The sequence below is a fragment of the Bombus pascuorum genome, chromosome 5, assembly GCF_905332965.1.
Source record: "Bombus pascuorum chromosome 5, iyBomPasc1.1, whole genome shotgun sequence".
Classification (NCBI taxonomy): domain Eukaryota; kingdom Metazoa; phylum Arthropoda; class Insecta; order Hymenoptera; family Apidae; genus Bombus; species Bombus pascuorum.
Genome location: NC_083492.1, coordinates 2,029,606 through 2,047,929, shown reverse-complemented (window position 1 = coordinate 2,047,929; position 18,324 = coordinate 2,029,606). Strand labels below are relative to the sequence as shown.

Below are 18,324 nucleotides of genomic sequence, written 5' to 3'. Positions count from 1 at the left end.
AGAACGAGTCGTCTTAATCTTGACTGTTCCGTGGAAAATTTTACACAAATTATCCGTTAAACATCCTTCGCATTTCGCTTCCGACCTTTTAAAGATCTCGATAGTAAGATGCATCCTCTTCTTACATACAGCCAAATATCCACGTGGCAACGTACATCTCAATGGTTGGCTAAGAAAAATGTCCAACGTTGCTTGTAAACGGACTAGTTGTAAAAAGAAAATTTCGTTGCAAAAAGCACGACCGCTTTGTGTTCCAAAAACTAATAAATAAAAAAACAAAATGCGGTCGTTACGCGCGATGAATCGCAATTTCCCGAACGACGGCTTGTTTTTGCGGTGACGCGCGAATTGCTACATTTGCACGGCTCGCTAATGGCCTTTTCCAGAGGCGGTAACATACGCCGGTCATTATTGTCATTCCGTTCACGATTATGAAAATATCCGATCCTTAGGCACTCATTGTGCCTATCGCGCTTGATGACATAATAGCACTCTCGCTGTCCCGATCGAATGCTCGCTACCAATAATAAGAAATGTCTTTATTCGTTGCAAACGTGCGGTAACATTGCCTTTCGATAATCGATCTTTACCAGATTCGACGAAATTTAACGATCGGAATGCTTGAAACCGGTTGCTAGAGTAAACGACCGGCAATTTGTTTGAAATTTGACTAATCTAGTAGTTACGATACGCGGAGTTGCACGTATGTTACTTCGTTTCGACATATCCGAGTTACTTTGAGATATAAATCGAACAGAGTTGTCCGTCTTGTGTGGTCTACGAAATTCGTATAATTATTCTTGAAAATATATCGTCCCTTTTATCCCAAGGCTACGAACACATTTACATTCTTATGTTTTCCGGTAAAGTAGTAGATGGACGTTTCCTATTCTTCTCCTTACCGTGCAAATTAAAACGACGAACATGGTAAAACAAACGTATATAATATAACAACGACGATCACACTAACGAGAAACTTGATTCATCGTCTCCACGATCGTTCGATTATTTTACGTACGATCGGAAATTTCTTCGATCCGCGAAATCGCACATTCGCGATATTACCTAATCGCTGCATTAGAAATCTGTATATTCAACATATATACGTATGTTACGTGCAAGTTTAATTTGGTAGAAATGCGTAAACGTAGATAGATCGTTGGTTACGAAAGTACGAGAATACGGACAAATTACAAAATGCCGAATTCGACTCCGATCGCACAGGGTTGATAAACTTTGGAATTTTTCCAGTATGCATACATGGCGGAAGTTAACACCGGTAGCAATTTGAACGCGGTCGAGAAAAATGCGATGATGTCAGCGTATTAACACACCTGGAGAAGGATGGGCAACGATATCAAGAAACGACTCACCATCGGATAGGAATCCATAACGGGCCTGGTTCTGGGAACGCTTTTCTCACTTTGTCAATCTATCGACCCTTTGCCGTTTCTCCTCTAAAACAAAACTGTAGAACTTGCGGTCCTCGCGTAGCTAATCGGCGCGTATTTCGTATAACAGCGGAAACTTCACGTCGTAGACAGCCACGCGGCACGTGCATGCACTAACGTAAAGGTTAGTTCGACAATTGCCACATATATCACACTTTCGGTGTTCCAAGCGTTTGTCTTCCTTCGTCGCTCGTCGTTTAACCCCCGATGACGTATAGCACGATTACGCGGGCGCAGCAAGAGGTTCGCGTGGAAACGTTGCACAAAGTTCGAAGCGTGATGAGGCACGGTGAGAATCTGTCACGAACGACGTTCGAAACCGCGTGTCGGTCGATGGATAACGACGTGCGCGCGCGTCGACGATCGTATTCAAGTGTCACGCGGGCAACGAGTTCATCGAGTCACTCAGTCGGACTCGGGGAAAATGTTTGCTGGCTTACCGGTGACGTCGGAAACGTCAGCCGAGAGCGCGGTGAGACGACGCCGGTGTCGGTGACGGGTCGCGGTAGCGCGCGTATTTTCGAAAACCCGAACACGCCACCGCGCCGTCGCGATTCGCGATAACGGAGAAACGAGAGAGGACGAACCTCGAACGACGCACTAGGGAGACAAGCGAGACAGCCAGCCCGTGCGCGCGTTCGAACCGATGCATCGCGGCAGTGCGATTCGAGCCGACTATTCGTCCGCGTTCGTTCGGCCTCGGCCAATCTCGGCCCCCTTCGGCGCGACCGAGCCGCTGCGCGGGCGGCTCCGCCGAACGAGAACCGCTTGCGCTCGTCGCATCGCCTCGGACATTTCCAACGCTCATTCGGATCTTTCTGTCAATGAATCGAGTCAACGTGACTACCAAGTACACCGGTTTCGCCAACATAACCGCGAAAAGAAATCGTTGCTTTCATATTACCGATATACTCTGTACGAATAACGAATATCGACCAGTTACGTTCTATTTGTTCGTTTGTTTTTCCACTAAGGATTATGACAAGTAAACGAAACACGTAGAATCCTGTCAAAATACAAACTCTTTGCTTTGCCAAATTAGATTCGATTGCGAGTTGCGATAGCTTTGTAGCCATTCCAGAAATTTACTTTCTCGTATTTCAAATATAAAAAATGAACATTTCTCTTTCGTTTCGGGTTCGGTTCGACCGAAACCGGTCTACCGTTGACTCGTAATTTACGCGATACGAGTGGATAAGGCGAGCGCATAATTTTATCGCAGGGACGTGTTTATGATTTGTGAACGACACGAACGATCCGATTGGATGAGAAAATTTTCGGGAGTCGCGCGGCTGTTGCTATATCAATGCGGCGTAAATACTTCGCGTTAAATAGCGGCGAATATTAACGAGCAGATGTAATAAATTGTTGCAGAAAATATGTTAAACAAATCATGTTAGTGTTTCTATTCGAATGGAAGCGTGGCTTGCCAAGTGGATGAGGTAACGAGATTCGTATATTTGTAAAATTTTGCAACGCGCGAACGTGTCAAGTGCCGTTTGCCTTGCAAAACAGAAACCGATCCGTCATGGTTGAGAAATGTCAGATATCGTTTATCGTGCATCGATATCGACGCTAACTCGCTTTTATAAAAATCCCTACAACTATACAAACAACGAGTTCAGAGTTTCACGAACGAGATGTAGTTTATGCGGAGGTTTCCATATGCGATAAGCGTGCCACAACATACGCGGAAGCAAAACGCGTTACCGTGTCACAGTTCTTTCAACAACGGCTAAATCAGTTAATAAACGATAAGGGTTCAAGCATCTGCGAGTACTTTTACTCGACATTATGTACGTAACGCGATATCCGCGTTGGGCAAGTAGGAAAACTACAATATATGCGACTCTATTGTACGAACAGTCTAACGTCATTTCTTTGCTCGAAACGAGAGAGACGTTTCGATATAAATAAGACGAACGATATCGTCGTCAGAATATGGAGAAACTTGTTATCCGAGAGAACAAGACGATACTTTTTATTAAACGCTTCGATCATACGACTTTGATATGTCATGATACTTTGGTTATAACAGGTCTTTAAAATAACGACACGCGTAGTACAGTTGCGAAAGTAATTAAAACATCGATGAGAAAATGATGAAAACATCGTTAAAAATATCCGTCAAGGATCATAGAAAAATGTAATGAAATTTAATCGACGATTTCACCAATGTTTCATCCTACAGATCATGTTATCCTAGAAGAATATGAATATAAATTTCCAATGAAAACAACTTACTACACTACAATATACTAACGCACGTGATTGAGTGCAAAGGTAATATGTAACCTGAATCGCGCTCGTTCCAATCGTTAAACGGCATCTGGCACTTTACTCTAGTTTTGCATATCCGCTACAATTGCGCGTAGAGAAAGATCAACCTATCTACGTGATTTACATTCCCCTGGCTTTTGACCAAGTTTCCTCGCTATGATATTGTACTTGAATGATCCGTATATTAGATTTCATCTGTCCATTCGAAGACGCAACAACGACGATCGAAGGACGATCGAAAAGCAAGAAATACATTGCAATTATCGATGCGACGTACTTTAAACGATCGATTAAAATCGTACGCTTTTTGTTACAACATCGTGTTGTTACAAGTATAACGATTAGACGGTATGCGCGTGAAATAAATTAAAGTATTAGCTTCGACAAACGCTAAGGAAGTTAATACCGGCGTTTGCTCGGGTAGATAATGGTACGGAAAATAGAGTTAAAAATTGGAAAATGTTAAACGTCCTGTTCTCGATGTTGAAGGCGAAAATTGGAATTATTACTTCCCGCGATGGCGACATAACGTTTCCAGATAACGTAGCAACTTGTAACAATGTCCTGACTAACGTGCGATCGATTCCTTTTCCAATGGTAAAACCGTGATTCAGGTAAAACCAGTTTCTTCCTATACTCTCGACGAATTCTAAATTCCGTGATCGTAGGACCACCGAGAGGCGGTCATTTCCGGGCGTATTACTTCTCGATTCCACGTTCTGTGTATTCAGATACACGTATGCGTGTATCCGTACGTAATTACGTAAACCAGATGATACGAGCAGCGGTCACGGTTCACGATTGCAGTTACTTATACTGAAATGACTGAGGTAAGATGGAGTAAGTGCAGACTGTAATTCCGTCTGAAGTAAATGCGCCCACGCTGTCGCGCCAAAGAAGGTCAGAACCGAAGCACGGATTTGTCGTATTCGTTCATAGAACATTCAAACCAGCTTAATATACGAGCCGGCCACGGTTTACGTTCCCCTGTAAAACTTGTTCGTTAATGCTCTGAAAATGGTGCAATATTTTTGCTTAATAACGCAGTCACGGGACACTATGGTTCTCATAACTTCGACGCGGCTATTCGCTCGTAATGACCACTTTCTCGCCCTTCCTTCGCGCATAACCTTTTCGACCAACATAGATATCTTGTCCGTGGAAACATTTAACATGATTCCTACACGACGCAAATTAACCAGGATAACGTACGATGTTGCGTGTTTTAAGGTGAACCTATCGAATTGCAACAAAACCAACATCTGCTTGGCAGTGTAAGGTAAATTCGAAAATTCGCAAGACGCATCGACGATCCGTCGTACGTAAACGAGCTTTGCGGAATTTTACAATGTCCTTACCACGCACGCTTTAATAAGCGGACGAAAAGGTAACAAAGGTCCTCGCGAAAAAACCCTCCCACCTCGGTCCTCCGTCGCAAATTACGATCCATCGTCGATAAATACGGTTTCTTTCTTTTTTTTCTTTTTTTCAACGGCAAAGATATTCCACTGTAGGGAGCGCAATCTGTGGTGTCAATTAACGTACAAAACGGCAAGAAATATTTCCGTACACGGACGACCAGTTGCATGTATTTTTATAAAACACGAACGAAGGATCACGCGGAGCAAGCATATTCTCGCTCTTTTACGCCGGTAATATAGTTCTTGTTATTAAACCGTTACACAACTCGGCTCGTTCCTCTATACAAGATGTTAGAGAGGATGTTAGACGTCCTAATGTAGGGTAGTTTATCTCTCCATAGAAGGTATAGCCGTATTAGGAATACCCTATTCGCGGACTATAATATTTCGTACGCAATTACGATTCAGACGTCAGCGACAAAGCTGAAACGCTGCAACAGTATCACTCGGTATGATTGTAAGATACGCTTATACCGTATTTAGCAGGCGGATGCTTTAACGCGAACATATTGCACTTTCGATATACACGCGTATACGTCTGTATCTGGCACTAACAGTCAACGTTATGAAATGGATTTATAATCGCGCTTCACGCGTTTCTCACTGTTACGCAATCGAGCTACGTTAGCTAATAAACTCTATGAAAATCAAGGTGTGTTTCGATCCTTTCAGCTAACTCGTCGATCAGACGGTTTTTTAAATATTTCATTTCATGGGGAAACGATGGAAAGTTCACGGGGACACGTTGCGCGTTCCTTGCGTCGCAAGTTGAAAGAACGACGATTCAAAGAGCAGAAACACGTACTTTGAGACAAATACGATGCTAAATATTAACGACGATGTTAATGGAAATTCTTCGATGTAAATATCATTGTATTGTGATATTCGATCGCGTTATAATAATATTTACTGCGATACATAATTTTCAAAGATCACGTAGTTTAATTAGAAAGAAACGTCTCTACCAAATAGCCAGGGTAAATTTCGATCGAACTCTTCTATTCGAAGCCTTAAATCGCTGTGCCAATGAAATATTTAAATTAATCGACTTTTTCTAACGAAACAGGGACTCCCCTTCATACTCGGGCATCGCATAAATAACTTTAATCTCATAAATCTGCGCGAAGCTTTACACACGGATACGATACGAACAGCGTATATACGAGAAGAGAAGCAGTCGCACGGATGGAGGTCGTTTAAACCGAGTCGTAAGTGTTTGAACGAGCAGAAACCGGACGATAGTGTTAGTGTACGCGTAGAAACATGTACGCATAACCATGGAGACCGCGTGGGACCTGTTAGCCCCGCCCTGTACCGACCAGATGTCATTACTCATTACGCGCTACGTCGTTGCGGGTTCCTCCTTCTTGATTAAAGGGCCAGAGAAAATCGTTCGATCGGACATCACCCCGTCTTTTTGCTTCTGTTCTTGCTGCCCGTTTCGCCTTGCTTCACAGGTGCGTGCTACGAATCAGCAGCGATCCCGAACTTATTGTTCGGAATTTTAATTAGTTCCCATATCTTGTCGTTGGAGAGAAATCTTTGGCATCGGTTCTTCTCTACCAAAATTTCTTGGAATCGTAATTCAGAACCACACCCCCAATTTTTACCGGGCAGAGGTAAGCCTCGAAGATTAATCGAACTTATCCGAAGTTGTTACGGACTGAACGGTTAACCGAGACGGTCGATACCTCGCGAGTCGATGTAATCGAGTTTTTCGTGCGCGAACGATACGATATCTAGCGGTAGAATCTATAAAAACGTTGATGCAGTTCGCGCATGCTGATCTGACACGTAGTTCATGCAATGAAATAATATCGCAGAAAGCGATCGTTCGCGTCATTCCCCGTGGAGACATACGCGACTCTAGACGGAACGCGGTTACGTACACCTGCCAACGTAACGACCAGCAGGATTATTCACGTAATGTACCCAGCGGAGATACACGAGTCACACCTGTTGCTTGGTTCGATACACCGGGTGCTCTCTCGGTGTTCGTTCACCCGTGGCGTGCCAACGTTTCCCCTCTGACTCATTCATCCGCAAAAAACCTCCGAATTATCCACAACATTTTGATCGGACAAACTCGCTGGTGACCAAATTCACGAAACGTCATCCTTATGACCGTTTAACGTAGTCGAAGTAAGTACCCATATGCGAATATTCAAGCGTAACAGTTTGAAAGATTCCATTCTCTCTCATTTACACTACTATATAATCTTAGCTGAATCTTATGCATTACGTTGTTTCCGTTAACTCGTATTCCCTTTCAATTTTCATGTGCGATACGGTAGAACTTCGTTTACGGTGTACATACGTCGAGAGATAAAGCAGTACCGATAATCAAATAGATCCGATAATATAAGTTCGATAACTATTCCCACCACGTGCTCTCGTTACGGTAATTCCGATAATAGGAATTGACATTCGCTCGTTCTGTATCCGAGATGCATGCAAATTATTCGGAACGTAAATGAACAATTCACTATGTTACACGATAAAAACTTAGCTATGAGTTCGTACATTTAAATCTGAACATTAACTTGCTCGTACAAACGATGCGTAAATTTTCTCTAATTACAAACGATTAGATTCCATTTTTTTAATTCGAATTCGTAAAAATATGGATCTGCTTAATTCTTTCTTTTTATTTTTTTTTTTTCTCTTTTTTATTATATTACGCTTCGCTTCTTCTTTAAAAATAGATGAAAGAAGGAATTGCGTTTCATGCATAAGCTGCAATAGGAGATAACGATATGCAAAGCGGAGAGCAAAATGCCGTTTGTTTCTAAAACAATCCCATGGTTCGCTATCGTTTCACGTCGAATAGTCACATCTACGGTGTACATAAATGACACTTGCGCGCACACAACGCAACGCAACGCAATGCAACGCATAGAGGCACGTTCGTGGAACACTGTAATACTGGTTCAGTACATTATACGTACATAGTAGGAGCCACGACCTGGGAGGCCTTTCAGATAATGCAGAAAGAAGAACAAAATGACGATCGAGGCTAAAGGAAGCCTGTCGAGCATATCTTATACAGATATGCATTATGCGTTGTTCGCATTAAACTTCTTGCAATATCTCGTATATGTGTGTGTTCGCTATTTCCATTGCTAACCTATTTAGCAATATCATGTAGCGATGCAATTTTCCTCTCTTGTTTTATACGATTTCAAATTTTCATGATTTATGACATAGCAGTTGCAGTAAGGAAACGTAATATAAACGAGAATCGCACGAATTTTCTAATAAAAATAAATAGAATTGCAATATGAAGTAGCTCTGTATAGGTTAGAAACGGCTTTCAATTTATTTCAATTTATTCGAGGAATACCTTGGAAATCACTATGTACGATGGATTTATTACGCTATTCGTACCACTATAGTACTATATGTTCTTTTTGGCAATTCGAGAATGTATAGATCTTATAAATCTCTCTGTCCTCGAATCTCGTCGCAACACCCACGATCGACGTGACGATAAGTCACGCGTCTGTTAATTCCTTGAAATAGTTAGTCGTGTAAATCATCCACCGAATTTATCCATACGTTATATAAGACTAATCGGTCAGTTTAGAAAATGGACGACACGCAAATTTCGAGTTTGTAATTCTGTCGGTGACGAACTAGATGCGTAACCACTATCGTTATTATACCACCGTTACCTATACTATTATTCTCTGCTACGGTGGTACTTCGTTCCGAAGAAAATGTAACTATATCGATGCTTCGTTCCATGGTTATTCATAACCTCGTTAACCAACGTTTGACAATAGAGAAGACAGTGTTTCTATAATATAACCTAAAACAACAATTGCAATTGATTTATCTTCAAGATTCGCATTGCGATCGAATATCGAGCCATCCACGATTAATATCCTACATTTTGCATCTTCTTTTGAATCCGAAAACGTTTCGAATTATCTCTTGTCAAAGATTTCGTATGAACGATCGATGTCGCAGAGTTAGTTTCGGTATTAAAAATAACTTTCTACCTATTTAGGAACAGTATTGCGGCCGATCCAACCAAACGATCGCTAAATTGTTCTGACGTTTTGCTGTCTCTATGAATATGTACTTGGTATTTCGTGGAGGGACTTAGGGATAGCGATTTGCGTGGGATTGGAATGTTTGGGCGCGATCACGTTTTGCTGAAAACATACATATGTCTACGAATGTATATATGTACATACTATCTATTGCGGGCCGTCGACCTCTCTAGGAACTATTTAAACGTTGCTCGTATTTGCCACGACATTAATACCTAAATAATCGATCTATCGTATGTTACGTTCAAAATTCCCTCGCATCTAGACCGGTTCCACTCAATGTACATAGTGTACATACACACTAGTAAATATCTACGAGCACACGATTGTTTTCGTAGATTAATTTACATGTAAAATTGCAAATTTATCGCGAAAGAACTTAATTATCAACTAATCTTACTAAAGATCGTAACGCAACTGTTAGTAATTGTTATATGACTAAACGATTAGGAATAGAAAATGAGCGGAATGCTTAAATCAACTTAGAATTATCTTACGAGCCCGTTAGATTTGCAAATCGAATTGCTTCAAGCGGCAAAAAAGAACTTACTATAAAACTGTAGTCGCAGTTGTCGAACGTCATGTTTATTTAATTTCTTATCGTTTCTATAAAAATCACGGAATGTGCCGTATATCCTTAGATATATTAGATAGACAAAGTTTCGTTATAAACAATGAAAAGAGGAGAAACTTTGTATACGCATATACAAATTTTCCGGTAAAGGATGATGCGAGTGAAATCACTTACGCATAAATCGTAAGTGAAACGCAATTACTCTCTGTTCCAGGAAACTTTGATCCTCGAAGAGCGTAAAAGCATCACGACTGAGAACGCGGCGAGTCGTGATGCTGGCTTACTCTTTCACCTGTTATCAAGGAGACTTCATTCACCGCGATACGATGGCGCAACCTGAATGGTGCTGCCATTAAGTGGTTGCCTCGCTCAAGTAACCTCGCTTCCTTCAAATTGAATCCGCATTAATCCTAAGAGAATGCAATACATATTACTCATAACCCATCGGATATCCCGGTTCGATAATATATTTTAAGTTGGTTTTTGACTTAGATTCAAACTTATTTCCCAGCAAATATAATAGAGACTTCAAATTTTTAAAATAATTGTTAACCTAGAATCATATACCAGATCGCCATATTTGGAATAATGTGACAATGTCAGGTAAAAGCGTAAAAAGTTGAACTCTTCGACATGTCGCTTGAAGACGACATGACAATACCTGCGACTTCAAAAATATTACAAGCGCTTCGAAGAATGTCCGACGATGCACACGCGATTCATTCTTTTTCTGTACGTGCTATTTTATTTTTCGAACGAGAACGATCGTCGGCCCAATATTTCCCTTCGCGAGGCGACAACTTCACCTCGACTGTCTCTCGTACGATAGACGTTAAGATCTGGCAGACAGTTCGACAAGTGCTCGCGTGCACGTATGCACGTATCATGGACACACACACAATGAAAGAACGAGAGAAAGAGAGTGCAGGGACCGTTTCACGAATCCGGCCGTACGAGTCCGTTGCAGCAAAGCCAGCCAGTTACTAGGCAGACACACTCCGGTCCAATGCAAATTTTCTCGACACCCGAGAGCACGGATCTGCTAGGCGTGTAGGCGAGAGATGTCCATCCTCTTACAGGACCAGTCTTCTACGTGTTGAGTATGAGACGCAAACTCGTTGGTAGTGGTGCCATAGGCGTCACCTAGAGTCCAACTCATGGTTCATTGGAGGAATACAAAAATAGCTTTGATTTCACTTATGGTTCCAGCTACGTATTACATATTCAGTTTGTCGCACCTGCGAATGCACTTGTCGTAATTGCTATGCGAAAATGTGAAAATGTACTTACGATGATCGGAAAGGGAAGAGTCGACATTATTTCAGAGATTATAATAGTCCGATCGAAATTAATCGATTGTTCAAAGATGTAACATCACTGTGCTGTTTAAGTATTCTTTTACTTTATTTATTAATAATTTACGATATATACAATTGCTTTCTGTTTCAGCTGCGCCCAAAGATATTTGAAACGTATAATAAAACTATACGAATTTGATAAAATCAAGATGACTTTGAACAATTCGTTTATTTTTATTTCGTTTTGATACGAGATAGTCGAGAATTAAGTCTTGCACGATAATATATTATTTATTTATCATATGCAAATTATTATATAAAATATACAATTCTTGATATTTATACTAGGGTGCATACGTCTGTAACACGTATGTAATTTTATAAAATCTGTTTATACTTATTTAAAGGATCATCACACGTGAGTACATACATACGTAGTAACGTCGATCACGTAGTGACCTTATGGCCTATGGGGCAGCTAACAATAAGTCTGGAAATCCATGTACCTCGCGCATGGTGGCGCCCATGGTTGATACACAAGACCGGCACACATCGTAGTGGTTGATACACGGTGCCTATTGGGCGACTCTGTAGGTACATACGTACGACTCCGCAGGATCACGTGCAACTTTCCATATTGAGGAGTTTTATAGCTGCGTCTCGGTAGTAGGATAACCAGGGGCGCCTACACGCGTTCGACTTCGACCGCTTCGAACAGAAGTGGTCAATAAGACAAACATTCGCGAACGCGGGACTGCATTCGTGAAACGTGAATGCCGGGAGTACCATCGAAGAAAAGAGATGTTCTCTGCTCGCACGGTACAACGTCTTGTAGCCGTAATGCCATTGACTAAGTAAAGCTATACAAGGACAGAGAGCACAGACGTTCTTGTTTCTTGGTTAGAAGAAAAGTCTTATCATTCCAAGAAGTTTAAATATAATTTCTTCTTTAAGCATTTGAATATTTGCTATTATTATCCTATGTTGATTACTCATTTCGTACTTGAATGTGTAACGACATAAATGTAATTCCAAACTTTTCAAAAATTCCAATTTTCTTATGTAAAAAATTAAAGTAGATCAGATACAAGTAACGATAGATAAGGAAGGGTTTATAAAGAAATACAACAAATTTAAATATAAAAAGTGACACTCAATTTCATTTATTACATTGTACTTAATTTAATACAATCCGTCCAACATTATATCTTATATTTTACAACATATATACAAGATAAACAATTATACACAACTGTTACATTACATAATTATAAAATATTAATATATACTACATTAATTATGTAGTATATTAAGATTATAATTATTCTTAAAGTTCAGACATGTCTAGTAAAGCATTTAGATGTGTTGGCATCCAATTCATGCCATTGTGACAAACGAATAAAACATTTCCATCTATATAAGCTTGGACATTACCAACTTTATAAACTTGCTTTGCTTCCCTGTACCGATTCGGTATTGGCATAAACAATATACCTTTTTCCTCGCACTTCTTTTGTACAAGGTCTTTGAAACCATGAGGTATTTGTGATACTGTCCTAACTGCTTCGGCAAGTCTCTGCAAAGGAAAGGAAAGAATGTAATATTATAATCGAAGTTAATATAGTTTATTATATATATAGTTATATATATAGTTTATTAATATACTTTATTATAGGTAGGAAAATAAATTGTACCTCCATTCTTGGTTGAGCTGTTGAAGGCATTTGTGACATAGTAGGTTGACTTCTTTCTAAGCTCGTTAAATAGGAAACTTGCTCCATTGCACCCGGTTGATGACTCTGTGGCACGGAAACTGCTCTATTCATTATTTCTAACGCTTTTTTGAAATGTTCTGTAAGTTAATAAGCATAAATTGTTGAATTAATGACTTTGTTTGTTTAGAGGAAATTCAAATTCAATATTTTTTATCCTGAATACGCACCTTTCACCAACGGTTCGGCCAATATTTTTTCATTCAACATACTTTTCCATCCCATATACCAATTTGTAACTTGATCAAAGTTAGGAGAATGATTTAGCCACAAGGCCAAAACTTGTAACCATTTAGGGAAAAAGAATTTATCCAACAGGCCTGCCATTATATGAGATGGAAGTAAGTCCTTCCATTCGTATACCCAGTTCCATTGATCTAAATGTTGCTGATGGGGATTTATAACAAATTCCGAAAGAGCTATTTGCAATTTTGGGATGATATTTTTCACCAGGAAGGCTTCCATATCTCCTTTTGCGAAAACATTAGACCATGGTTGTAACATTAATCTGGCAGATCTGTCAGACGGGTGCCAACCACCCAATGCGGATCCTAATTTACGTCGTATTATTGGATATATTAAAGTATCTAAACGATTTCCTGTAATAATAATATAATATAACGTTAGTGAAATAGTTTCTTTGTGTTTTCGTATAACTGAACGTGTGTATACGTACGTAGAAGTGGTAACCAAGGATGAATCCATGTGTGAATAGGCACTGTATCGGTAAGGGGATTCCATTCTTCTACTTCCAAAGTGAGTTTGGGGAGAACCAGCATATCTAAAATATTTTCTAATATCCAATTTGGAAGTAGTGGGATCCAATGTTCTATTAATTCAATTAGTGGTTCTGGCTGCCTACATGTCCACTGTCTACAAAAAAAAAAAAAAAAAAAAAAGATAGGTAAAAAAAGGAAGGGTATGGTAAATATACATATACATAGTACTACTGAAGTATGTTAACGATCGAATTTTCTGTAAAACAAACTACTTACTGTATAGCACCTCTGATCGATGGCATCCACGAATTCCAAACAAGATGTTCATACGGGCACATAGTTCTTGGTTGAAGAGTGCTGGTGGTACCACTCTCTAAGATACTTTTCCATTGATCGAATAATTTAATACATTGTTTTGGTTGCATCAATGGATTCCAATTAATCAAACAATCTTTTATTTTTGGACCAACAAAACTGCTAGCTAATTCACCGAGTTCGTACATTTTATATTCCTCGTAATATTTATCTTGTAAATCTTTAAAAGCGTCCGCAGTTTCTTGTAATGTTAATTGATTTGTTTCATCCATCAATCTGTCTACGATTGCAAGAACGTTTTCTAACGTATCTATTCCCTGACCATGTTGATCTATAACTTTAGACAAGTTTCTCTTCTCTGCCTCTAGTGCAATTACTCTATCACTTAGATGCCGTGTCCTTCTATCGTTTTGTATAATATCTTGCTCACACATATCCACAAGTATATTTAAATTATGCTGAAGTTCTGGCAATGCAAAATTAACTCTGGACTTTTTATCGGTAACTACGACGTTTTCGTCGGGTCGCTGTTGACTTCCAGCTATAGCATGATATCCACTAAGAATTCTTTGTTCCGGGCCAGTCATATCTATAACTTTAACCCTACTCATCTTGTTGGATATTCTTGCCTTTTTGTTAGGTTTCAATTTCCCATCTTCCAAAACTTGATCAACACTTCGATATATATAATTTACTTTTCTCTTAACAGTATTTCCATCTCCTTTCCTCCACTGTGATAATTTAGCTTTGGGATCTTTCCCTTCTTCTATTTCTTCGTCTTTTTTCTTTTCTGCAACTTTAGGACCTTTTTCTGGTCCATAAGCACCAATCGCACCTCTACCTTTTCTCAGATGTGCTTCAACTGGCGCGCTTATACCTTGTAACTGTTTACCCAATCCTTTTCCAGGTTCAAAGCCCATCTAAATAATGAACAAAAAAGCAGATATACGTATATCAGTATCAACAAAGTTGTATCAAAGGAGTATCAACAAAATAATTATTGTTTGTTAAAATAATTATACATACCTGTAGTAACAACTTGGCACCAATACCTTTTGTATAGACTTCCCAACTTCCCATCCCACTTTGCATTAATAAGGGGTTTACTTTATGCTTCTTTTTACGTAAACCTGCAATATCCCCATCCGTATTTAACGAAAACGACGTACGTTGATGCACAGAACTCGGTTTCTCATCTTCAGAACTATTGACAAAAAGAAAGTTTACCGATTAAAATACTTGTACCAATATTATAAAATGAAATAAATAAATAAGTTGTACCAATATTATAAAATGAAATAAATAAGTCGTACTATCTCCAAAATTTACCTTGAACTATTTGGAAATTCTTTTTGTGATTTGCTCCCGTTGTCGCTTTCATCGTCATCTTTGTCCTTTGTCTCGTCTTTAGGCTTCCCAGCTTGTTGAATACCTCCTGCTACAAAATTTACAGGAGTCGTATAATTCTTTGGTCCTTTATCAAATGTCTTAAACGATGGTCTAGCGGATAATTCATCTTCGTCGCTATCATCGCCCCAAACACCTGAAATATGAAATATGAAAAAATTATGAGTTTAATATTATACTGTATAGACATAAAATAATTAATAATAGACTTAAAATAATTAACATAAAATAAACATTATTAAAACAAAGAACTTACCAAGCATTTGTTGTTTTTTTGATAATTTACGCCTAGGACGATTAATATTGAATTCATTCTCAAGGTCGTAATCAGTGATTTCGAAGCTTTCTACTTCGTTTTCTGACATTTTGCTAATGTCTATCAATATTCTGTATTAAACTTCTATTAAACAAGTTTTTAATCGATTGTTATTATATCAAATTTATATTTTTAAAAAATATAGAAATAAAACACAACGATAATGTAACTGTCAACCATTAAAGGTTATGTTGTGTTTCGTTCTCACAAAACTGAACAGTCTCAGTTGATTGTGTTAGCAGGTTTGCCAACGTATGCGGAGGGATGCATATAGCACAGTTATCTATGGTTTGATACACGCACGTTTTTATTACAATATTTGCGTTCTGTTACTACGTTCGCACTTAGTAAACACACCGATAAGTATTTGAGAACACAAAGAAGTATTTGAGATGCGATACGCTCTCCTCAACAACCTGCCTCCTTGAACGTTCAAACTGAACTAAATGGTTAAGCGGAAGTTCTAGACCGGCTGCCGAAGTCTCGTCTTCGAGGGTGGGGCAAAATTAAAGGTATATTAAAATATTATATAAATATATAATAAATATATAATAAATATATAATACATAAATATATTATATACATATATAATAAACATGTAATATATAAATATATTATATAAATATATAATATATAAATATAAGTTGTAGATCGGCTGCGGAAGTCTCGTCATCGAGGGTGGGGCAAAATTAAAGGTATATTAAAACATTATATAAATATATAATATATAAATATATCATATAAATATATAATAAATATATAATATATAAATATAAGTTCTAGATCGGCTGCGGAAGTCTCGTCTTCGAGGGTGGGGCAAAATTAAAGGTATATTAAAATATTGTATAAATATATAATAAATATATAATATATAAATATATTACATAAATATATAATGTATAAATATATTACATAAATGTATAATATATAAATATATAATAAATATATAATATATAAATATATAATAAATATATAATATATAAATATATAATACATATATAATATATAAAAATATTATATAAATTAAAGGTATAAAATTTTTAGGGTTAGTGCCGCCACCTTTTCCGCCTAGTCTAGGCGGAAAAAAAATTCACAAGAAGATGCGAAATAATTGAGAAGGAAATAATACCGAAAAAAGAGAATATGATTCCTAAGAAAGTTTACATGAGCTGCCGAATTATATTATTATATTATTAACACTAAATCTACCGACACTTCGTGTATACCTATTCCTACCTGTACGGTCAAAATGAGCTGTGATTAAAGAAGTAATAGTTTTTATGATTTAACTTAGATAATTTATAAATAAATGTATATAAAATACTTTCATAAAATTTCGTCCAAATTTATTTTTCTATAATTTCAATTATAGACTTAAATAGAATTATATAAAAGATATAACTTAGAAAACACGAAGCTGGCACTCCGCTAGGGGTAGCCACCCACATGCTATATTTATTTTATTTTATTTTATTTTTATTTATCAATGAAATATAACACTTTACCAAATGTCCTTCAGGACAAATTGTAAAAACCAAAATAAAATAAAAAAAAAAAAAAAAAAGGAGGAAGCTCGGTGTGGACGTGCCCTTTGTGAACTAAGAACGCCGATTCTTTGTTCACTTTTCGCATGGACCATCTCACGTGACGTAACGGAAGTAATTCATGCATCAAGTTTATAACAATTTTGTGAATTCTCTGTAAATTGGCCCCATACTATAGATACCATTGCAAATTTATTGGTTCGTAAACGTTGGCTTCTTTCGATCTTCTTATCAAATAGCGTAAACCTCGTAATTTCAACAAAGTCATTCCTGCTCATTGTTTTTGAAAAAGATGCAGGTCTCCAAATTTTATTCCACAAATATGGGACATCTAAATTTTTTGCCTGATATACACCACAGGCATATACCAGAGCAATAAATGCATTTAGTTTTGTTGCTTCTATCTCCCTCTTATTTCCCAATACTCTAAATGCTTCTTTTTTTCATAATTTTTTTTTTTTAAGTCTTGACATTTCTAGGGTAGATATTTATCACAGAATAATACCATGTACGGAATACAAAATTATTGTCAAATTTGATGCGCTTGTACTTTTCCTTTTATAACAACTTTACACAAAACGCTCTGAGATGCCTTTTGTCTTAGTTTTGAAGATAACAAGTTCAGATGTCGACTAACTAACCGACTGAGATCTTAATCGAAAGGACAATAGCAAGTAAGAATATGATCTGTAATGGCGATATTTATACGAAAATATTGATAAATATTTTCCATAAACGGTTACTCGAAGGTGGAGTTGGGAAAGCTTTTCCCGTGTTTTATCGCAATGAGCAATAACCCTATGAAACTTCTTGATTTTTAAAATGTTTGTAACGATAGTCTGTAAAAAATGCTAAATTTTATGGCACTTGCTTAGAATTATTATGGACCTGAATTGATACGTCTTGACAACTGGTGGGCATCTTGATCGAGGAATGGATTATGTTTTATGATAACACTACGGGTGTAATCATTACCTGTTATTATTCGTTATAACTGATTTTATCATTTGACCTTGAGATAGCCTTTTCTTTGTACCGATTGTATTTATTTTAAAAATAACTAAAATATTTTGTCAAAATGACCGTTCACGATATAAATTCCAATCACGGCAGAGTATAAATTTTTCTCAGAAAATAAAAGAGCAGACTAAATGCAAATACCGAAAAAT

The 18,324-nt window shown here is 37.9% G+C and overlaps 2 protein-coding genes and 2 long non-coding RNA genes across 6 annotated transcripts in view; 1 reads left to right on the top strand and 3 right to left on the bottom strand.

Annotated features, from left to right (window-relative positions):
* LOC132907563 (uncharacterized) overlaps window positions 1-1,514 on the bottom strand; it is a 62,379-nt gene extending 60,865 nt beyond the window's left edge. Inside the window, exon 1 of the mRNA XM_060960788.1 lies at window positions 1,374-1,514. The gene's annotated coding sequence lies outside the window, so the exon portion shown is untranslated. The remainder of the gene's footprint in view (window positions 1-1,373) is intronic.
* The window catches only part of LOC132907591 (uncharacterized), a 49,433-nt gene extending 39,104 nt beyond the window's left edge, over window positions 1-10,329 (top strand). For all 3 annotated transcript variants that reach the window (XR_009658218.1, XR_009658217.1, XR_009658219.1), the window contains exons 2-3: window positions 1,252-7,294; window positions 9,999-10,329. This is a non-coding gene — a long non-coding RNA (uncharacterized LOC132907591). The remainder of the gene's footprint in view (window positions 1-1,251; window positions 7,295-9,998) is intronic.
* Window positions 9,757-11,161, bottom strand: LOC132907592 (uncharacterized). Its single transcript, XR_009658220.1, has 2 exons — window positions 10,446-11,161; window positions 9,757-10,337 (listed from the first exon to the last, which is right to left on the bottom strand). It is a non-coding gene; the product is annotated as an uncharacterized LOC132907592 (long non-coding RNA).
* Window positions 11,162-12,339: 1,178 nt separating this feature from the next.
* LOC132907562 (tuftelin-interacting protein 11) lies at window positions 12,340-15,814 on the bottom strand. The gene is made up of 8 exons (XM_060960786.1): window positions 15,552-15,814; window positions 15,218-15,431; window positions 14,915-15,092; window positions 13,850-14,808; window positions 13,531-13,727; window positions 13,025-13,453; window positions 12,777-12,934; window positions 12,340-12,658 (listed from the first exon to the last, which is right to left on the bottom strand). Exons 1-8 carry the CDS (start codon window positions 15,658-15,660, stop codon window positions 12,410-12,412), a joined length of 2,493 nt encoding a protein of 830 aa, XP_060816769.1. The 5' UTR covers window positions 15,661-15,814; the 3' UTR covers window positions 12,340-12,409.
* Window positions 15,815-18,324: the final 2,510 nt, after the last annotated feature.

What these genes read in the sequence shown, in the direction of transcription:
- LOC132907562 (XM_060960786.1), bottom strand. Translation starts at nt 15,660, where the DNA reads ATGTCAGAAAACGAAGTAGAAAGCTTCGAAATCACTGATTACGACCTT. An exon ending in GAATTTCCAAATAGTTCAAG is followed by an intron (nt 15,093 to 15,217) that starts GTAAATTTTGGA and finishes TTTTGTCAATAG; the next exon opens with TTCTGAAGATGAGAAACCGA. An exon ending in TCGATCAGAGGTGCTATACA is followed by an intron (nt 13,728 to 13,849) that starts GTAAGTAGTTTG and finishes TTTTTTTTGTAG; the next exon opens with ACAGTGGACATGTAGGCAGC.